Source organism: Ambystoma mexicanum, chromosome 1q (genome assembly GCF_040938575.1).
Source record: "Ambystoma mexicanum isolate Mex_15411 chromosome 1q, UKY_AmexF1_1, whole genome shotgun sequence".
Classification (NCBI taxonomy): domain Eukaryota; kingdom Metazoa; phylum Chordata; class Amphibia; order Caudata; family Ambystomatidae; genus Ambystoma; species Ambystoma mexicanum.
In genome coordinates this window covers 1482790210-1482811989 of record NC_090922.1, presented here as the reverse complement: position 1 = coordinate 1482811989, position 21780 = coordinate 1482790210, and the positions used below count along the sequence as shown (strand labels likewise).

The following is a 21780-nucleotide window of genomic DNA, read 5'->3' as shown; positions in this document are numbered from 1 at the left end:
CTATGATCCTCCTCTGGTTCTTGGTCGGCTCTTGTGGCCAATCCACCAAGACCATCTAGTTCAGTGGTCCTAATGCCTGCACCTCTGGGACTCCGAAGTACACTCCAGATACTTTCTGGTTCGCAAGAAGTCAGGCAGGTGGGGGCCTATCCTAGACTTTCGTTGTCTCAACAAATTCCTAAAGTCCCCGAAATTCAGCATGGTCACGTTACTGCACGTGCTCAGCCAACTGAAAGAGGGATTTTAATGGCGACGATGTATCTTGAGGATGCATATTTCCACATCCCCAATCACCCAAAACATAGGAAATTCCTAGGGTTCTTCATCCAAAGAAGACATTACCAATTCAAGGCATTGCCCTTTGGCCTTCAATCAGCCCCAAGAGTGTTCACCAAGTGACTAGCCTCAGTTGCAGCGTTCCTTTGTCGGAAGGGAGTATACGTCTACTCCTATTTGGATGACTAGCTGGTCCGGTCACGTTTGCACGCGCTGGCAGTGCAACATACAGCAGAGATGGTCCACACTGTAACCTCTATGGGATTCTCTATAATCTATCCGAAATCTTGCATGGTGCCATCCCAAGACGCACTGTTCCTGGGCGCCCGTCTCAACACAGTATTGTGTCTGGCGAGCCCCTCTGAGGAAAGGATAGGAACCATCCTAGGGAAAGTCCAATGGCTGTCATCGGCCAGCATTGCTGCAGTGCGGTCCATTAAATCCCTGTTAGGGATGATGTCCTTGTGCATCCATCTGGTCACTCACTGCAGATTGCAAATGAGACTGCCTCAGGATTTCCTGGACACCAGGTGGAAGCAGATCTCAGGCTCATGGAACGACAGCATAGCCCTCAACCAAGTATTTCGACAAGCCCTACGCTGGTGGTTCATTCGTCCTTACATCTCACAGGGAGCTCCCTTTTAGTATCTCAGCCTATCAAGAGAAGGTCACAACCAATGCCTCACTGGAAGGTTGTGGCACCCACAAAGCCAACTATATGCCAAAGGCCTGTGGTTCCCAGAGGAGAAGGTGTTGCATATTGACGTACTGGAACTACAGGCGGTTTTCTGGGCTCTAAAGTATTTGAAGCCTCGGCTCTGGGGAAAAGTGGTCAGGGTCTTCATGGACAACACGAACACCATTACATCAAGAAGCAATGTGGTATGAGGTTGCCTGTCCTCTCTAGAGGCGCAGAACCTGTGGTGCTGGGCTATTGCTCATTGGATGTATTTGATCCCGTTCCATTGGGCAGGCGTTCAGAACACCATTCCAGAAACACTCCGCCGGGAGCTGTGGTGCTGCCACGAGCAGGAGCTCCAGCAAGCTCAAGCCTCCCGGATCTTCAACGAGTGGGGCGGCCTCAGATCGACCTGTTTGCGAAAGTAGCCAATACCAAGTGTCAACAGTTTGCCAGCAAGTATCCTCAGGCAAGGAGTCTGTGGGACGACTTCTAGTTCCTGTGGGAAGGACGATTCCTTTACGCATTCCCACCAATTTTGCTGCTTGTACGTGTTATCAACACACTCAGACGGTTCAACTGCAAAATGATCCTCATTGCACTGGTGTGGCCAGACAGATCTGGTACCCCAACATTCACCTGTCAGTGGTTCCAGCCATCAAGCTGCTTTCTCTTCCAGACCTGCTATCCACAGAAGGAGGGGCAATCTTGCCATGATCCAGCATCCCCAAACCTGTCGGCCTGGTTCCAAGGTGAGTTCTCTCTCTACACTTGCATGCTACAAACACAATTGGAAGCGGTTTACGGTGTGGTGCCAGTTGCAGAACACTTCAACACAGCGCGTCTCAGCGCTGCAACTTCTGCCCTACCTGGTCTTTTGGCTAAGGCTGGCCTTACCCATGTGTCCATAAAAGTACGCTTGGTTGCCATATCATAGTATACTCACTCGTGGCAGGCTCTCCCTGTGTTCTCACAAGCTTCAAGGGCCTCTTCAGAACATTACCTCCAGTGAAGGCTCCTGCATGAGAGTTAAATGTGGTGCTGTCCAAACTGATGGGTGCTACTTTTAAGCCTATGCATCAGACATCTTTGAAGTTCCTCTCGTCGAAGACTGTCTTTCTGGTGATAATCACCTCAGCCAGATGTATTGGAGGACTCCATACTTGTCTTTTCCTCCAGCCAATGTGGTTCTACATACTCCTACGCCCCATCCCCTTTCCTCCATACTTTTGGGACATTCTGTCCTGTGGGACGGGACCGGAGCACTTTTTGTAAAAAAAAAACATCAAATTGAAAAATGTGTTGTTCTTCTCTTTTTATGCAGGGTATCGCATGCGGCCGTAACCCCTCCCTCCTTAGCTCCGTCCCGCGCATCGCCCTTCAGTCCTTTTCTCTGCGCGGTCGAGGCTGGACGCACTTACGTCACTGGGAAGATATTTTTTCCTTCCCGTTGTCCTTCTCTCATGCTCCGGTTCTGCAGTCGCGTAGTCCTCCGTCTATGCCGGATCGGTTGGGTTTTGCTACTTGTTCCTCTTGCGAACTTTGCTCTGCTAAGGCGGATCCCCGTTCTCTCTGCTTGGAGTGTCTGGGACCGGATCACCTTTGGGACTTGTGTTTCTACTGTGACTCCCTTTCGGTCTGGGCACTTCAGCGTCGTCTTCGTTGGTGGGAGGAGATCTTCCAGAAGGTTCCTCCATCGCTCAAAGCTTTCAAGCCAGGGATTGTGAACAAAGTGGCCCGGATCCGCACGGACAATGCAGTATCCATGTTTTACGTCAACAAGCAGGGGGGTACCAGGTCACCTCCCCTTGTAGATCTAGCCATTCAGATTTGCGAATGGGCCATTCAGCACAGTGTTTAGCTGTTGGCGGTACACATTCCAGGCCAGATGAATGTAACGGCAGAAACTCTCACTCGGCGAGCGGTGGAAAGCTACGAGTGGGAGCTGAACACGGAGATCCTCTCCGACCTTTTTCACCATTGGGGCATTCCAGTAGTGGACCTCTCTGCGACCTCATCGAACAGGAAACTTCCTCTTTATGCTTCCAGGAACGGGCTCAAAGCCTCTTCCTTGGGGGATGCTCTCGAGATTCTGTGGCACAATATGAGGGCCTACGCCTTCCCGCCTATTCCTCTGATTCACCGGGCACTATGCAAGTTCAGGAACACGTCGAATTGCACTCTCCTGTTCATAGCCCAGTGGTGGCCAGCCAGATTCTGGTTTTCGGAGCTTCAGCATCTGTCAGTCTGCTCACCGATCAGACTTCTGCTGATTCCCAACCTGCTTCACCAGAGCGATCAGCAGATGTGGCACCCCTCTCCACAATCATTCAGCTAGGCGGCCTGATGCCCGAGTTCAAATCTTTAGAAAGATTCAATTAGTTTGCAGGTAATATGCATAACATCCAGGTGGCTAGAAAACCTTCGACCAGGTCTCAGTATAGGAGCAAATGGCTCAGTTTCTGTCACTGGTGTTTAGCAAAAAAGCTGGACCCCTGAGAAGCTGCCATCGACACAGTGCTGTCCTTCATTCCTCATCTGGCAGCTTCTGGCATGCATGTCTTGTCTTGCAGGACTTATTTGTCGGCTATTGCCGCTTACCTGTCTTCGAACTCTTGCTCTTTTTCCATGGGAAACCCTGTCATTAAAAGGCACTTTGCAGGTCTATTGCATCTGTATCCACCTGTGCGTAAACCGCATCCAAATTGCGGTCTGAATGTGGGTCTTACTGCTTTATGCCATAAACCCTTTGAGCACATGGGTACAGCGGATTTGAAATTCCTTTAATGGAAAATGGCTTTTCTGATTGCGGTGACTTCGGCAAGGCGTGTAAGCGAGCATCAGGCCTTGTCGGTAGAACATCCATTCCTCACCTTTCACAAGGATAAGGTTGTCCTTCGGACCAATCCTCCTTTCCTTCCAAAGGTGGTATCCGATTTTCATCTGAACCCAGTCTATTTTCTTACCAGTTTTCTTTCCAGAACTGGCTTCGGATGCCGAGAGGGTTCTGCATAATTTGGATGTAAGTTTTATTTGGACAGAACATCTAATCTTCGGAGCTCTTCTCAGCTCTTGGTGACCTTTGGTGACCCGAAAGGAAAGCCGGCCTCGAAAGCAGCTATCTCCCGATGGATTGCTTCCTGTATCTCTGAGGCGTATACCATTCAGGGCCTTCAGTCTCTGAAGGAAATTCATGCCTATCTTGTGCGGGGCAAGGCAGCTGCCATTGCCTTCCAAAAATATGTTCCCTGGGAAACTATTGCCAAAGCAGCTACGTGGGCTTCCCCATCAGCGTTTGTGAAACGTTACTGCTTAGATCTGAGCTCCGGTGCTGATGCTCAGTTTGGGCAAGCTGTTCTCAAAAACCTCTTTCAGTAAAGGAGTTCCATCCACCCGTTATCCTGTAAGGAGTGCTTGGTAATCTCCCAAAAGTATGGAGGAAAGGGGACGGAACGTAGGAGTATAACAAAGTTACTCACCGTAGTGACTACCTTACTCCTAGTCCATAGTCCCCTTTCCTCCATACACCCGCCAGCCGTCCCCTCTAATTAGTATCCTCTATTATTGCTTAATGGTCTCAGACCTGGCGATAGAAAAGGACTGAAGGGCGATGCGCGGGGCGGAGCTAAGGAAGGCGGGGTTACGGCTGCGTGCGGTACCCCGCATAAAAAGAGAAGGACACATTTTTCATTTTGATATTTTTTTTAACTAAAAGCGCTCCGGTCCCGTCTCACAGGACGAAATGTCTCAAAAGTATGGAGGAAAGGGGACTATGGACTAGGAGTAGTAAGTAGTAGTAAGGTAGTCACTACGTTGAGTAACTGTTAAACTCATCCGTCCTTTATGCCAAAGGTCCCGTCTGACTTTCATTTAAACAAACCTTTGGCCTTTCCACTTTCTTCCCAAACCCTGCTACGCCTGCTGAAAGGTCTTTGCATTTGCTGGACGTGTCGCTTGCCTTAATTCTATGTGGTACGCACTAAGGATTTTCGAAAGACTTTGTCAACTTTGGACTTGTCGGGCATGGGTAGGCCCTTTCAAAGGCTTCCATTTCCAGGTGGCTCTCCTGCTGTATCATGCATTGCCATCAATTGGCTAACAGAACGTTGCCATGCCGGCCAAAAGCTCTCTCCACCAGGCCATCGCTTCCACAATGGCGTTCCTCTCTCGTATTCCGCTGCTGGATATCTGCAGGGCTGCTAGGTGGAGGTCTTCTCACACCTTCACATGATTCTACTGTGTCGACATGTATTCCAGGGAGGAGTCTAGTGTCTGACAAAGGGTGCATCGCAACCTGTTTTCTTGAGATATGTTTGTTCCAGGGGTAAGTCGTATTGCTTCTATTGAGCCTTGCCAGCTCCCATGGTTGTGTATATGTACTACTGTGTAATCCTATTCATAGCATGTGAATCCATGTAAGACCCCATGCTGGAGAAGGAACAAGTTACTTACCTGTAACTCTTGTTCTCCAGCATGGGTCCTTATGGATTCACATACTGCCCTCCCTTCTTCCCCTTTATGGCTCCTCTTAGTTTCTAGTGCCACTTTATGTGCGCAACGAAATCTGAAGCTAGCCACCAGAGGTGGAGCAAAGGATGGCCAATGTCATTGGCTGGATCAGTATAGGCTATTAAAGAGACTCAGTTATTTTGGCTTCAAGCTATAATGATTTATATTACAGAGGATTCCCAGCCTGACGATGGGGAATATTCATAACATGTGATTCCGTGTAAGACCCATGCTGGAGAAAAAGAGTTACAGGTAAGTAGTATAGCTCAGTGACAACACGTTCAGCTTGGAAGCAAGACGACTCAGAGCTACACAGGTTCGGATCCCAGGTCCGCGCTTAGAAACCTCATCGGTATTAAGCGTGTTATAAAAAAACTATTATAACAATTCCCTCTTTCACCTTTCGGTGGCTCCAGCATTCAGACTGTCTCCTCTCTCAGACCTGCCCTTCAGGGAAGGAGGATCCATCCTGCACCAGCACCACTATCCAGCATCTGAGTCTGGCAATCTAGCTCCGGCAGTCCTAGAGTTTGGACACTACTCAGTGCCCTTGGAATGCAAAACGGTTCTGGCTAAGGCCAGAGGTCCATCTACACTTGCTTGTTACAAACACAAATGGACAGGTTTTACAGTGTGGTGCCATCAAAGAAGATTTCTCCCTCTTATGGCGCCACAGCTTTTCCATACTTGCTCTCGCTTGCCAGGGCTGGCCTTGCCCATGCATCAGTCAAGGTACACCTGGCTGCCATCTACCGGTACACCCAGAGTCCAAGCAAGCTCTCTCTGTGGTCGCCTAGACTCACTAAGGAGTTCCTCAAGGGCCTCTTCAGGATTTTTCCACCAGTGAAGGCCCCTGCACCGGCGTGGGAGTTTAATGTGGTACTCTCCAAGCTTATGGGGCTGCCATTTGAGCCTATCCATCGGGCTCCCTTGAAGTTGCTTTCTTGGAAAACTGTTTTCCTCATGACTATCACCTCTGCCATGGCGGTGGGTGAGATGTACCTTTGAAGATGGCCACCGGAGAAGAAACACTGTGAGCCTAGGGCCAAAAGGTATAAACAAAGTGGACTAAAGCAAGCCCGATCCAAGTTGGAAGATCTTGCAAAAGAGGGCGGAGAGCAGGGGATTGAAGCAGTACACATTGGTGGATTCCCCAATTACAGCAAAGTGGCCTGGCAGACCAGCGGGTTGCAAACAGGAGAGTGATCGCGGGCTCCACCAGCTGTCAGCAGACTGGTCCCGGTGATGACGCGCTACAAACCACTGTCTTCTGCCACACAGGAAGATGTCCTGTGTTTTGTCACATCTAGTGGTGGCTGCGGGGACAGGCAGGTAGAAAGCAGCACATAGCGCAGCGGGGGCCGCCTCGGGTGGTATTGTCAGTGAGGGCCGGGCAGCCTTGGTGCTGGTCTCCAACGGCTGCCATAGAAGTGAGGGGAGGGCGTGCGGGGCACGAAAGCATCTCTACCGGTAGATTAGGCGGCCTGGGGCTGGAGACGAGGCACACCATCTTGGAACCCTAGGGTGCAGACAGGATCAGAACGGGCGGGAATTGGCACACAGTGAGCTCTTGCAGCACAGTTCAAAATAACCAGCGTTTCGTCCCACAAGGACGTGGATAGGAGGTGAAATCCCAGGTGCGTCTCTTACTGAATGCTATATGCTGTGTAAAAACTTAATTTGGATTCTCAGGTGAGCCTTCCATCAGTGTCCCCTCATTTCTGTGCTGCTTGTTAGTGCTCTCTGGCAGTTCTGTATTTATTTATTTATTTTTTTTTTTTTTTATTGTTTAGTTTATTACAAACTTTTTAACAAAATTTCAGATTTTCCATGATTAGCTTTTCCTATACAACCTTCTACAGACTTCATTTCATGACCTCCTCAGCTCTAATTTTTTGAAAAATGTTGTCCAGAAATTTCACTACAGAGCAAGTTAGGTGCACCGAACTCCCACTCAGAATTCAAGCCCACAAGTCCTCCATATTCCCTGTTTTTGGAGCGTATTTGCTATATGTAGTGAGCGCCTATCTTTAAGAGCTGTACATTCCATTAGTAAATGCTTTGTGCTTTCTTCATTTATTTTACAATATCTACATATATTGTCTGCTGTGTCTTCCATATGTCGCATATATAGCATTTGTTTTGATTTGTAGGCATTTATGCGCAAATGAAAGAAACCATCTCGGTGATGTCTCGAGGGAAATTGCTGCAAATATTTCGGCATGTTATCCAGTTTGTTCATTGACATTCCGAGATTTAGAGCTGTCGCCAGATTTTCATATTTAGACACGTTTTGGAGCCATGACCATTCTTTAAGTTTTTTTTCACCATTTGTGGTAGCATCAATAATGTGCCCATTGTAATATTTGCTTCAACCATTATTGCTTTCACCTTTTGAGACCATATCTGGAGCAGATCCGAATTGCCGCAATTGTGTTGTGAGGAGAACATTTTGAATCCTGGTCCTGGGACTGGCATGGTCATTTTCCGCAGTAATAGTAGTGATTTCCATAGGACAATGGTATAGAGTCCATCTAATGCTAACTCATGCCTTATTATTATCATCGAGATGTATGTTGGCAATCTCGGCACCCGTCTCCAAAACATCCCTTCAAGCTGGCTCCAGATCTTACAGTCGATGTTCCACCCAGCTTCTGCTCCGAATGTGATTGCAGGGATCACTTTCTGCAGATAAAACGTGCGTGTCGGGATCATAGAGAATTTGCCATAAAGTGACTGTATTCGTGCTCCTTGTAGGGCTAAGGTCCGCATTCGTTGGCAAAGTTCCTGGACCCAGCTACATTCACGTATTGAGGTGTTGATCTTTATCCCTAGATAGCGGATTTCCTCTACCATCTCAATCTCTTTGTCGTATATTTGCCACTTGAAGTTCTTATTTTTTATTCCTTTAGTGGTTCCGAACTTCATGATTTTAGTTTTCCCAACATTTATTACTAGGTCGTTATTGTCCATGTAGTTTTGGAGTTCATGGAGAAGTCGTCATAACCCGATCTGTGTTTGGTCGACCAGGACCAGGTCATCGGCATAGATTACACAACTTATTGCGGATCCATTGATCTGTGGCGCAAAGCATTTTGCCTTTGCTAGGGCAGTTGGTACGTCGGCGATGAATGGTTTGAATAACGTTGCTGCCAGTGGACACCCTTGTTTTACCCCTTTGTCTGTTGCGATCGGGTCTGAGAGATCCTCTTGTTCATTTATCCGGATTCTCACCGTGGTGTTTGCATGTAATGCTTTTATTGGGGCTAACAGTGATTTTGGACAGTTATGCTTTTCCAATTTCATCCAGAGTTTTTTGCGGTTTATTGCATCAAATGCTTGTTGCATGTCGATAAATGCAAAAAACAGGTTTGATTTTTTCTTTATTGCCTCCAATTTCAGGATATTTACAATTGCCAGGTTCAACTCTGTCCCGACTCCTTTAGTAAAGCCAGACTGTCTTATGTCCACCATTTCTGCCCTTGTTGCCCAAGATGATAGTTTTTTCTGAAGGAACGTGGCGAACACCTTGCCAATCGTGTCCTAAAGGGCAATCGGGCGATAGTTGGCAGGGTCAGCCCGTTTGCCCTTTTTATAGATCGGCACAATTATTGCCTCTGACCATGAAGGCGGAAGAGATTGTTGGTCTGCGATCACAGAAAACAGGATTTCCATAAATTCGGACCACTCATGTTTGTTTTCTTTTAACATCACATTCGTGATACCATCGGGACCTGCGGCTCTCGAGTTTTTTAGTTTTCCGATAGCATTTTCAATTGTTTCTTTAGAGTCACAGACATCCCATTTTGAGATTTCACATGCCGGCTGTATCTCTTTTTGCAGTGTTTGCGTTGAAAATACCTTTTGGAAGTGTTTGTGCCATTCTCCTTCAGCAACTCCGTTTTCAAATCTCTTCGAGTGATTTTCGTGACCTTTATTCAGGATTGACCAGATCTCTCTTGTGTTGTTTGTTTTTATTAACCCCAACATTTTCTCTCCGCGTTCTTGGTCTCGTTGGAATTTAAAGGCTTTTAGCCAGTTCCGGTATTTCTGTTTTCTTAATTTAATTCTTTGTTGTTCTTCGGCTGTTCCGAACCGATTTTTCAATTCGCCTATATCCTTCTTAAATTGTTTATTTTCTTGGATAATTTTTTTACTCCAGATGTGACGATGAATACGAATTGTTTTTCCACTATGTTTAGTTTTTTCACATTTGCATGGTAGTAATTTCAAGTAATTTGTTGGACCGCTCAGCTCATTATCAGCTGTTAGTAGGGCTGAAGTCAATTTCTTAATTTGGTTTGCTTTTAGTCTGAGCCTGTTTCTTCCACTGTTTATTTCCAGGACTTGGATCATTTTTGTGAATGTGATTCGGCGTTTTAAAGGCCATGACATGATCAGCAGGTCATGGTCACTGTTTTCGGTCGACACGATCTTCAGATTTTTAATTGTAGACCATAGATTTTGAGACGCCCAAATATAGTCCAAAGTCATTTTAAGGCCCATATTGTGCCAGGTGTAATTAGGCGGACTGTGGCCACTTACGTTTCCATTTACCATTACACAGTTACGTGCTTCTATTTCATTGTCCCATTTTTTTCTTCGCGAGCAGTTTGGTAGCTTGCTGTTTGAGTGGTCAGAGAATAACTATTCATCTGTGTCGAACCAAGTAATATTCATGTCGCCGCAGATGATTATCGATAGATCTAGATGACTTCTTTGATTTTTATCGATTATCATCATTACCGAGGTGACAACATTTGTAGTAGATATTTTCAACGGGTTTCAATAGACATTAATTAGAAGCAAGTATTGGAATTTATTGTCATGTCCAATAGACTGTTGTAAGAGAGTTGATTGTACATGACTATTAGGGTTGTTTTCTTCAATGACTTCCCATGTTGTCCCAATCTTCACCAGGGTTAATAGACCGGAAAAAGGTCTTCCTTGTGTGTTTTTTACAGCTGGGTTTATTAAGGTCAAGTAGCCATCCTTTGAGGGAGGAGATCGCATCCATGTCTCCTGTAAACAGATTGCGAAGTTATTTGTCAAATCAACTGGGAAATCGTTATACAGATGGCTGAATCCGCGGGTATTCCACGATATCAAAGTCGAATCACCCTCCTGTCCAATTTCAGATAGCTAATTCTCGTTCTGCTTGTTTTTTCCAATTCCGATTTGCAGGCGCTGGGATGACTCAGCTGTCAAATGTTTTCTTATCTCATCTCGACATTGTTCTAAGGATTTCCTACTAGTACATTTTTCTCTGCTTTCCGAATCAAGAAAGTTTGTCGCTTGCTCATATTCAGCAGATTCGAAGCCCAGACATAGTAGTTCATCTTTTGCACCCATCATGGTTTTCCATACAGCCTGAGAGTTTATGTGCAGTAGCACTCGATCGACTCTGTCTTCAGACATGTACTCCACTATTGCAATGTCTTCGGACCTGATGGTTCTTAGGGCCGGCACTGAGTGCAGCAGCCTCATGATATTACCTCTATTCAAGTTGACATCCATGTCATCTGGGAGCACGTTTTCAATTCTCACTTTGTGTGTAATTGTGCTCAGACCATTTTTAGTAGTCTCTACTGATCGTCTTTTTTCCAATTGCTGTGCCGCTGTATGTTTTGGGTTCAATTTTATTAGGGAATCTCGCTTGGCATGATCATTAAGTATCGGTCTCTTTCTTGTCACCTTCAAAGATTCAGCAACTCCTGACTCTCGGTCTTGCTTCGTCTCCTTCCCCTGTTTCATTGTAGGTGGCTTAAGCAGGTGCTGAGTTTTAGCCATTCTTTGAATACCACACGTTCGTTGGTCATCGATATGGTTTTTGGTCCTTGATGCAACTCCATGTTTTGATCCTCCTCGTCGTCATCGGTGTAGGTGGATAAATTACACAGGTCTATTGAGTTCATCTCTGAATGAGTTGAATTCTTATCCGAGTCGAGTCTCATTCTCTTCTTTGGATTTCCAGTGCACGATTTTGTGGTTCCACTTACAGGTATTGAAGACCGCTCTTTGTGCGTATGTTTCATCGTTTCATAATTTTTTGTCTTCCTTGAAAAAAAATGAAGTTTTAGGAGGCGTCGTCAAATTTCTTATGAATTTTTTTGCAATTCTTGTCTGATTTGTCGATCTCCCTGTATGTTTTGTCTTCATTGATTTTTTTTCTGCAGTCGCTTGTCACTGCTTGCGGTTTTGATAACATTTCCTTCAAGGAAATATTCGCTGCCAATCCACTGAATATCCCATAGGATTCCTTAGTAGCGGCTACTGCCACACCCGAGACTGATGCCTCTTCACCACGATTTCCCTCCTCTTCCTCCATATTTCTGCAGTCCAACCCAGCTTGCTTACTTCTTTCACTTTCGGGCCTTTTCTTCTTTGAGGTGCTTATCTACGCCGGTGGAGTTAGGCTTTTCCGGGGCTTTTTTTTCCCCTGTGTTTGATATACTTTCAGCCTGAGTGTTTTCCTCCGCCACGATTGAGGGTGCCGTTGCGCCACTGGGTGTTGTTAAGTTAACAACAATTGAATTACTACCGCACTCCGTTCCAACATGCTTTCCCTCTGTTACAGCACTAAAGCATGATCGTAGGTGTGGCGCTTTGTTTTCATGGAATTGTTTTAATAACTCAGCAATTGTCTCCATTAGGAGTGATTTTTCCTTATTTTCTTTCAGAATTGTGTCATGCAATCTATTAACATGTTCAAAGTGCTGGACAGATTCTGCTTCCAATCGTGAGTGCCAAGCCGAACTTGTAGTTATTTTTTCCATTATATGTCCAAGAACCGCTCTATTGTTTTGTGTCGCCTCAGTCAATGTGTCATACAGCTTTATAAATGGAATTAGTGCCAGCGAAGTTGCAGCCAACACGTTGTTGTGTATTTGAATGGCTGCTGCCACAGACAAATTTGATTTGTTTTTGTCTATCTTTTGTTGATTCACAATTAAAATTTTCGTTTGTGGAGTTTTCCGATTCGGGTGGATGAGTTAATCGGTGCCTGTGTTTTTTGTTCACACTCTCCCATCAAAAGCGCAGGCTTCGGCGTTGAACAGCTAGCCGGGATCTTCCCACAATGACGAATCTCGCCATCCCAACGACGAAAGGTCTCTGTTCCACGTCCTCGATGGCCTGCATCACTTCCTTGCAGAGACGGCTGCGTGAATCTGCAGTTTTTCCCCGCTATAGGGTACTTTTCCTTTTGCATGCATCGTTTGTTGATTTGAATTTGTTTCAAGTATTGCTTGTGTTGTTACTTGTGTTCCTGTATTTTGATTGTTTAGAGACCGATGTTGTCTTCCGTTATTTACTTTATTGAAGCTGTCAGATAACTTTCCTTTCATTAATTCAAAATCTGCTTTTAGTCTTTCTGTCAAGCGGGCTTCACGGCCCGCTAAGTCGAGCCCCAGATTCGACATGGATGGTCTTTTTTTCTCGTGCTGTTGACTCACAGGCTGATGGTTCTAATACCAGTGCCAGCAGGGCTTATAGCTATTAGATTACACAAGGTTCCTATCGCCTCATTTCCTCTTATGTTTTCATTGATGTCTGGGTCTTTTCTCTTCTCTAGTATATTGTTTACATGTGCCTGTTGGGTATTATCTCTTTGAGTCTCTAGCAGGGAATTTTTGAGGTCAGCATTTTCTGTTGGAAACATTAATTTTAGTGAGTTAGATTGGAAGAATCTATTAAGGACCTCAATTTCCAAGAGCTCCGTGTCAGTAACATCAAAAGGTGATTGAAAGACACCTGCATTCACTTCAATCACATCAGGCACCTTAGCACTTTCAGAACATGCATCTGTCAATTTTAGAGTCTTATCACATTCTTTGATATGACATTTGTTGCTTACAACCGCCGCTACAGCGGCGGCATGTTGTCCATTTGAGTTTCTATTTATTTTAGCAACTATGATTTCATTTGTCTCAAGTCCTGGCAACATAGCTGTCATACCTCCTTTCTCTGCAAGTAGCTGCCATTGTGATATTTTATCAGATACAAGTTTTTGCAAGGACGGGCATATGGCAGAAGCATATGCAGATTCTGCTTCCGCAGTGTTCCGCTCTTTTGACCAGTCATACCCCCTCAAATCACATGATGGTGCTACTTCTTCAGAGTCCGTTAAGAGGCTCTTATCGCAACCATGGTCGACCTGACATTTTAATGCTTGTTTTAGTTTTAAACGGGTCAATGGGCCATTCTCAGCCATGGATCCCGCTTACCTGCGTCTGCTGCGGACTGCAGCAGTCTTTTACTCCACTCACAGACTCTGTGCACCTTTCGCGCTGCTCTTGATTTTATACAGGTAGATTTTGCTTTCTTTCTTGAGGAACTCAGGTAGTTGCGCTGTCAGCTTCCTCCTGCATTCACCTCGCGTGATTTGGGTGCCCTTAAAAGGGATCAAAAAGATGATTTCTCCGCAGTCTCCCCAATACGAGTTGGGCACCACCGGCGCCGAACAGCCGCACAACAGCCAGCGCCCTCTACCCCTGCCGGGCTCAACGCCGCGAGGGTTAACGCGGGTGCGTTTTGGCTGCTGTTGCGGTCACGTGACGCTCCACGTGAGCTCCAGTGGCTCCGCCCCCTCCAGGGAACGAAGCGGCAAGCAGTGGGAGTTCAAAGTGAAAAAAGGGCTGAGATTCGCCTTACAGCCTCCAAGCTCAGGTTTCCCAAAAGGTGAAATGTTCTGTCCAAAGAACGCACCGCTCGCTTGGACGCAGGTGCGTTTTGGATGCTGTTGTGGTCACGTGACACTTCACGTGAGCTCCAAGTGGCTCCGCCCCCTCCAGGGAACGAAGCGGCGAGCAGCGGGAGTTCAAAGTGAAAAAAGGGCTGAGATTCGCCTTACAGCCTCCAAGCTCAGGTTTCCCAAAAGGTGAAATGTTCTGTCCAAAGAACGCATTCTGTATTTGTGTGCTTTCCAACTGTGCATCCTCCATGTTGTACTGCATACATGTTGGTGCTCTCTGGCAATTCCGAATTTAGGTGTGCTTTCCATCTGTGCATCCTCCATGTTGTACTGGATGTTGGTGCTCTCTGGCAATTCCGTATTTAGGTGTGCTTTCCAACTGTGCATCCTCCATTTTGTACTTCATGGTCGTGCTCTTCGGCAATTTCAAATTTAGGTGTGCTTTCCAACTGTGCATCCTCTTATTTTGCACAGCATGGTAGTGCTCTCTGGCAATTCCGATTTTAGATGTGCTTTCCAACTGTTTTAATGACTCTTGAATCTGAGCATTTCTAATGCTCATTGTTTTTGTCTACCCGGCCACCTGGTGAAATTCTATTGTGCACAGTGCTTCTAACCCTCTCCCCTGCTACTCACCTTTCTCCTCCCCCTTTTTTGGCGTTGCCCCCATGATGCTCAATGTTTCCCCTATCTTTTCAAATTTCTTCTCCATCACCTATCCTCCCTCACCCACAAAGTCTGGAAGTAAGAAACTTAAAAAGGCATTTCTGAGATCCAACCCTGAAGGCCCATTACATACAACTACATCAATGCTTCTTCCAGACAGACTATCACTGCCGTTTTCTTAGCTGTTCCTTCTTCTGACTTATGGACTCCCCATGTGGTTTCTGTCATCTCTCCTTTTTCTTCCTGACCCATTACTGGTGGCACCAGATGGGAAGTGCTCTTGGCTCACTTCACATACTCCAAGTGCACCATTAATGTCTATCACAACAGCGCTATCATGCCCCAGGGCTCTTAGCCCACCCTCCTTCTTCTTGACAGGTGTCTTCCATCTCTTTTCAACTCCCCTCTCTCCTTCCACCCCTACATCCCTCAACCCCTCTCACCTACCCTCCCCAGTTGCAGCACCCTGAAAAACATTTAAAAGAGGCCACCAGCTTCCCTTAGCTACCCTCAATTCTTGCTCTGCTATCAAACTCTGACATCTGTCTCCTTCAAGACCTTGATGTCTTTGTTCTCACTGAGATGTGGTTCAAGGCCAGCTCTGTCACTGCTTTTGACACTCTTCTCCCTGAGGGCTAAAATATCCTGTCCAATCCCAGGCCCTCCCAGCCTGGTGGCGGAGTGGCACTGATCTTCCCTGAATGGGTTCCTGCCTCCATCATCCCCACCCAAACCTACTCTTCCTTTGAAAGCCTTGTCTGCAGGCTATCTCTCTTGTCTACTTTCTCTCTTACTCTGGCTACGATCTATAGGCCATCTGGACCCACCTCCCTCATCCTCTCGGAAAGGGCGGATGTCTCCTCCTCTCTTCTTGCCTCTTCCCCCCAACGTATCTTCCTTGGGGACTTCAACATCCATCTCGACTCTCCTGATGCTGCGACTGTCCCCTTTCGCAACCTCTGCAACTCTTTCCCTCACAATCCTCCCCTCTACCCCAACCGTCTCTGCCAGACACACCTTGGATTCTCTCATCTCAACAGACATCCTACTGTGCAACCCTCTAACTACCCCTCTTTCCTGGTCTGACCACTCTCTACCTCCCACCTTGACCTCCCCTCCTTGACCATGATTCTCCACCTGCACCGCCAGTCTCCTCCATCATTCGTCTGATGAAGCGTGTGTCTGTCAATGTATTTGCCTGTTCCTTCATCCCTCCTCCACCCCCTTCATTGGACTCTCCTTCTGATTCTGCTCTAGTTAACCTCCCAACACCCTGGACATCCTTGCCCCCATCATGAGGATCCGTATGAAGCCTGCCTCTAAATGCAACTCTTGGTATGACTTTAACTTGGCAGCTTTGAAATGCAACTGCTAAGCTGCATAGCAGAAGTGGCAGTCCTCTAGCTCACCCTCTGACAAACTGGCCTGCCTCCTACTCCAAAGGCAATATCGTCTTGCCTTCTGCTCCAAGAAGAGGGTGTCTGTAGGGTATTTCGTGTAGATTTGGGGCCTAGCGGTATTTTCTTACCGCCAAAAATAAAGTAATTCAGCAATAATCACTCCTTGCATTCAGATTGGGTTTGGTATTATAGTAATATAGTGGATATGCATTATTTCAGTACACAGATACATTTAGTTGGTATGCATTTCGTTGTGGTATAGTGATGAGCATAATTTCTTTGTTTTATTTGTGGCCCCAACATACAAAACCCCTTTTTTTTGTTTAGACTGTTCTTGTGATCTCTAGAGGCCTCAGGCTTCTACATTATTCAAGAACACCACATTTTCATATGGAATGCCACTTATGGCTGTTATCACTGATTTATCTACTCCAGTGAGCTATACTTCCATAAAGTATTCACAATAACATGTGGTATAATCACTTATTTATTTACATTAGTGAAACTATTTCCAGAGGCCTCTCTTTCTGCTGACTCATATACGTCCAGCAAACTATTTCATTATGCTCCACTCAGAAATTACACACACATATATACACTGAGTGGAACCACGCACACAGCTATTTATAATTGCTCATAACACTACTTTATCTGCATAGTAACTTGGCGCTTTAAGCATCATTCCCTCTATGGCATAATATTTTTTTTAGACACCAAATGAAACAGAAACAAGAATACTCTTAGGCAGACTGTTTTATCACAATTTCATTTTACAATGATACATTACCATTCGTGAGACAATCCTCTTCTGAAATAAAAACATGAGAAAGACAAAATGCAAGAACACTACGAATTTCCTTTCATATTTGCACAAGAGAGAGAAAAAATGACATCGTTTGTTTTGCCTTCAGCTGGCAACATTAAAATGTGTCATTTGAACACAGTGAAAAGCTATCGCTACGCTGCCTGTCTAAAATCGGTCTCATGCACATACCGCACCCTCACTTTCATACAAGATAATTACCAGCGAGTTGTAGCTGTTTAGCACGCGAACTCCCCAGACTGGTCGCTTTCTTTAAATGGATCAAGGCTTTCCTTCAAAGCACCCCAGCAAGGACTTGCAGTTCTGATCTGCGGCCTCTCAAGCCGGTGCTTATTCACTGGAATCTTCAGTCTGGGAAAGTCAGCAATAGACTGGAACAGCACCTCTCAATCAGGAAACCCCATAGAAACTCCAGCCAAGTCTTCCCCAGAGCTGTGTAAAATGTCCTCTGCCTTTCTTCCTCCCTGAAATGTACCAAGAGACCTCTGTTACAGCCCTTAAGGTGACGTGTCACCAATGAAAATGCACAATAATCTATCCTCCTCTTTTAACAATGGCTTGGTTTATACGGTTTAGAAACTGTATCTACTCATTTCCTGGCATGCAGATTTCACATCCAGCTAACACAGTGAACAGCGAAAAAAAAAATGAATCCAAGTGCACGTTTAAATGACTTTCAGAGCCTGTCTTTTCCACCTCATGTTGCACTGGAGAACATATTATGATGTTATTTGATTAAGATCATGTTAGTACTGTTAATTATATTAATTCATTAATCCTCTAATGTGTCTCCTGCAACAGAGGCATTTCAGGAGAAAAAAAAATTGTGCAATTGCTTGTACCGCATTATAGCAATACATTGATCTCATGCAGTGGTGCTGCACTCCAAAAACACGCTAAATAATCCTACATATCCCCTCCTTTTTCTGAGAATTTTGGCAGTGGTCCAAGCCATAATTGGAAGAAATCCAACTTGCTCCCTTTCTTCTTTTTTTAAAATGTATGCGTGTTGGGATATCTTTCTCTCCCCGTTGCAGCCACTAACATGAGCAACATCTTCATTTTTACTGATAAAACAGCAGCAGGACAGCTAAACCCACTATAGAGCGTTCCCCCCCCAGGTTCCCCAATTAAATCTTTCCACTTCTATTATACCCAGGTTACTAACCGTAATGTTGTTCTTTCTTAGATTCATTTTCACTACGTGTTTCTCTTTATGATTCAATAAGAATTCTAGGTCCGGGTCTATTGGAAATGCATCCCTTTGAAAAAATTCAATATTTTCTACTTGGCTTTCCCAAATGTCATTCGTAACATGAAACAATGTTAAACAGGTGCTGATCAACCATTTACCTTTGACCATTTTGGCCTGTGCTAATTCTTCACTCCCCATATTGCTAATGATCACTTCACATCCTTCTGATATACTTGGGTCAGATTTCAAACCACAAATAGCGTCTGTAGCATCAGGAACAAACGGTTTACCTGGGCACATATAATTTTGTTCTTTAAATTTGACACACGTTTCCAAGTTTGGTATCAAGTAAACTTCAGGCTCCCATGACTGAAATGCCACCACTTCTGGAGTCTTAATACATTTATCCTCTTGCCAAAATCCCACATTGTGTACCCACTTGGTTTGATAAATAAGTTCAGGAGCTACATATGGGATGCATAGTAAGAACCCAATTTCCAGCCTATCCAAGTCCACATATAATGGCATTGCATTACCCATTTCAAATGCAATTTTTACCTGTATCACATCAATCTCCCTCCTACTCAACCTTTCTATCATTTGATGAATAATATCCTGTGAAACAAAGTACAATGGTATATGTCCTTGAATCAATTGTGAAATTGCAGTTTGAACTTCTCTCATATAATTCGTTAATAGTCTATCAACAGGACTTATTATATTCAAAATCTCACTAAGTGTTCTGTCATGCTTAATAATCAGATTAGTTGCTCGTTGCATCACATCCGCTTGTTCATTCAATATGATCGCAGTTTCATTTATGAACCTTACTTGTTCATCCAATACCCCTCTAATCCCATCTAATGTTTTTTGTATTATTTCTAGGTCAACTCTCAGTTGTTGTGCTTTAGTACTCAGCGTCCCTACTGAAATGGCATTGGCTGTTGATATCGTTGTACCTATAATGGCTCCAACTATAGACATTACCAATGAGATCGCAAGCATCACTGCACCTCTTTTTCCTCTCCTCTTCTTAATGTCTGCTGAATTCACAAATGTTTTCTCCAATTACATCAATACATCTCTTATTGACTGCTTAGCGTCCTCTTTTCTTATTTCCAGCCACTCTTTAGTCTGCTCAGCTTTAATTCCAGTGTTGTTAAAATGTTTTTCTATCAAAATATCAGGATTCAATGGTATATAAATGTTCTGGAAAATCATCTTTCTATCACTCATGATGAATCCTGGTGCTTCTTCTACCGCAATACCAGATGCTGGTCCAGGTGCAATGACAACCTGTGCTTCAGAATTTTTGAAGTTCCCTCCGAACATCAACATAATTATCCATATTGTCGGTGTCATCTTCAGTGCTGATTGCTTTGCAGCCTTGTTCTTTGCCCCCTTCCGGGGCTTCTCCGGAATCCGTCCACGTGGGCTCCAGGACTCCATCATCTCCCGTGGCCTCTGGTCCCGTGTCCTACAAGTACAAATATGTTAATATTCTAAATCAAATGGAAAATAAATAAAGTACATAGCACAATACTAACTTCACCTTTTTACCAAAAATAAAACCTGCTTTGTGAAATATTTCGCCCTTTTTCCTCTTGCTTTCTGAAATTAAACATAGGTTAAAGAGAAAACAAACAAACATACATAAAACAGCATTCAATATTTAATACATTTTCACACCAATTCCATAAATTTTAGCTTCCATTTTTGTATATATATTTACATATATTACAGTGTTTATGTGCCATTATCATAATCAACCATCTTTATTTAACTTCTCTGCCACTTCTATTGACTAGACCCATTCACTTTACCTTTTTATGTTCAAGGGACTTTATCTGCTTCTACACGCTCAAGTTGTTTAATCTCATGTTTAGGGTGACATGGTTTTATTTGATTTACGTGAACAAACTGCTCTGGTTCACCTTCAGTCTTCAAAATTTTATAGACCACAGGAGAGACCTCATCTATAATTCGATATGGCCCCTGCCAGGCTCCTAGAAATTTGTAATTTTTCTGTTTACCTTTTGCAGAATGAAATTTATACACCTGATCGCCCACACAATATTCCTTTACTGACGTCTTTTTATCATAATATGACTTTGCACTGTCAGCAGCTCTTTCTAAATTTTTCTGTACAAAAGCAAATGCATGTTGTAAATGCTTCCTCAGTTCATCAATGTGTTCATGAACTGTGTCCTGTATAGCAGGTGTTGTGGTAACACCATTTTCCTACCTGTCAAAACTTCATGAGGGCTAATACCTGTTGCTTTGGCAGGAGTTGATCTGATTGCCATCAGAACCAAAGGTAAGCGTAAATCCCAGCTGGAACCTGCTTCTGCCACGAATTTCTTTAAAATGTCCACAACAGACCTATTGCTGCGTTCAATTCCACCTGAAGACGCCGCCCGATATGCGATATGTAGCTTTCTCTTCACACCCAGTATTTGCCATACCTTACTCATTAGAGTACTTGTAAAATGACTTCCTCTGTCTGATTCTATTCTTTGTGGCAACCCAAACCTTGAAAACACATGGTTCACCAGCAATGTGGCTGCTGTTTGCGCACTAAAATCTGGTGGAGGAATACACTCAACCCACTTCGACATCAAACATACCACACTTAAAATATACCGGTTCCCCCTGCTCGACCTCTTTACAGGCCCTACATAGTCTATTTGCAAATCTGACCATGGAAGAGTTAGGCCTCTTTTCATTAATGAAGCTCTATGCATTGGTGAAGCAGGTTTAAATTGGGCACATACTAGACATCCTCTAGTATATAATTCTACATCTTGGGACATATGTGGCCAATAAGCATAATCTTTTAGTATTTCCATTGTTTTCTGTGAGCCTCTGTGGCCTGCAGTTATAGCATCATGCGCATGGTGTAGCATTAACCCTCTGAATGAAAGGGGTACCACCCACTGTATTTGTCCTGTTATGGACTCTCTAATCATTAGTCCATCTTGTATTCTTATTCGTTTTGTATTCTTTAATAGCACCCTCAACTCTTCTTTTCCCATACAATCGTTTTCTGTTAAAGGGTCTTGTTCAGGATCTATCAAATGATTATAATAGATTCCCAAAATTCGATCATTCTTTTGTGCCTCAATCAGATCTTGATCTGGTGTATCATAACTCCACTGTACCACTGGTTGATCTGTCTCCTTTGTTGCTTTAGAACGTGTTACTGCATCAATTTGTATTTCACCCAGTAAATGTTCAATAGGTAGCAATTCTTCCATCACAGCCACAATTTTAGCCAGGTGATCTGCCTTATCATTTCCGTCCTTATCCTCTCCTGGAGTTTTCAAATGCCCACGAATTTTCCTCCAGTATATTGTTAAATCATTTTCTGACACCAATTTGTCTTTGGCTTGTATCATTTTTCCATGTTTAAATGGCTTTTTATTGTATGTAATCATGCCTCTCGCTTTCCAGCCAGGTAAATAGTCCGCGAAGCTATTTCGTGCGTAATCAGAATCAGTCACCAGGACAATTTCACTGAATTTATTATCAACTGCAGTA

The 21780-nt window shown here is 44.5% G+C and overlaps 1 protein-coding gene across 1 annotated transcript in view; it reads right to left on the bottom strand.

Annotated features, from left to right (window-relative positions):
- The window catches only part of LOC138550176 (uncharacterized), a 47307-nt gene extending 26462 nt beyond the window's left edge, over positions 1 to 20845 (bottom strand). Inside the window, exon 1 of the mRNA XM_069642390.1 lies at positions 17247 to 20845. Within this exon, the coding sequence (XP_069498491.1) occupies positions 18145 to 19245 (1101 nt within the window). The 5' untranslated portion in view covers positions 19246 to 20845 and the 3' untranslated portion in view covers positions 17247 to 18144. The remainder of the gene's footprint in view (positions 1 to 17246) is intronic.
- Positions 20846 to 21780: the final 935 nt, after the last annotated feature.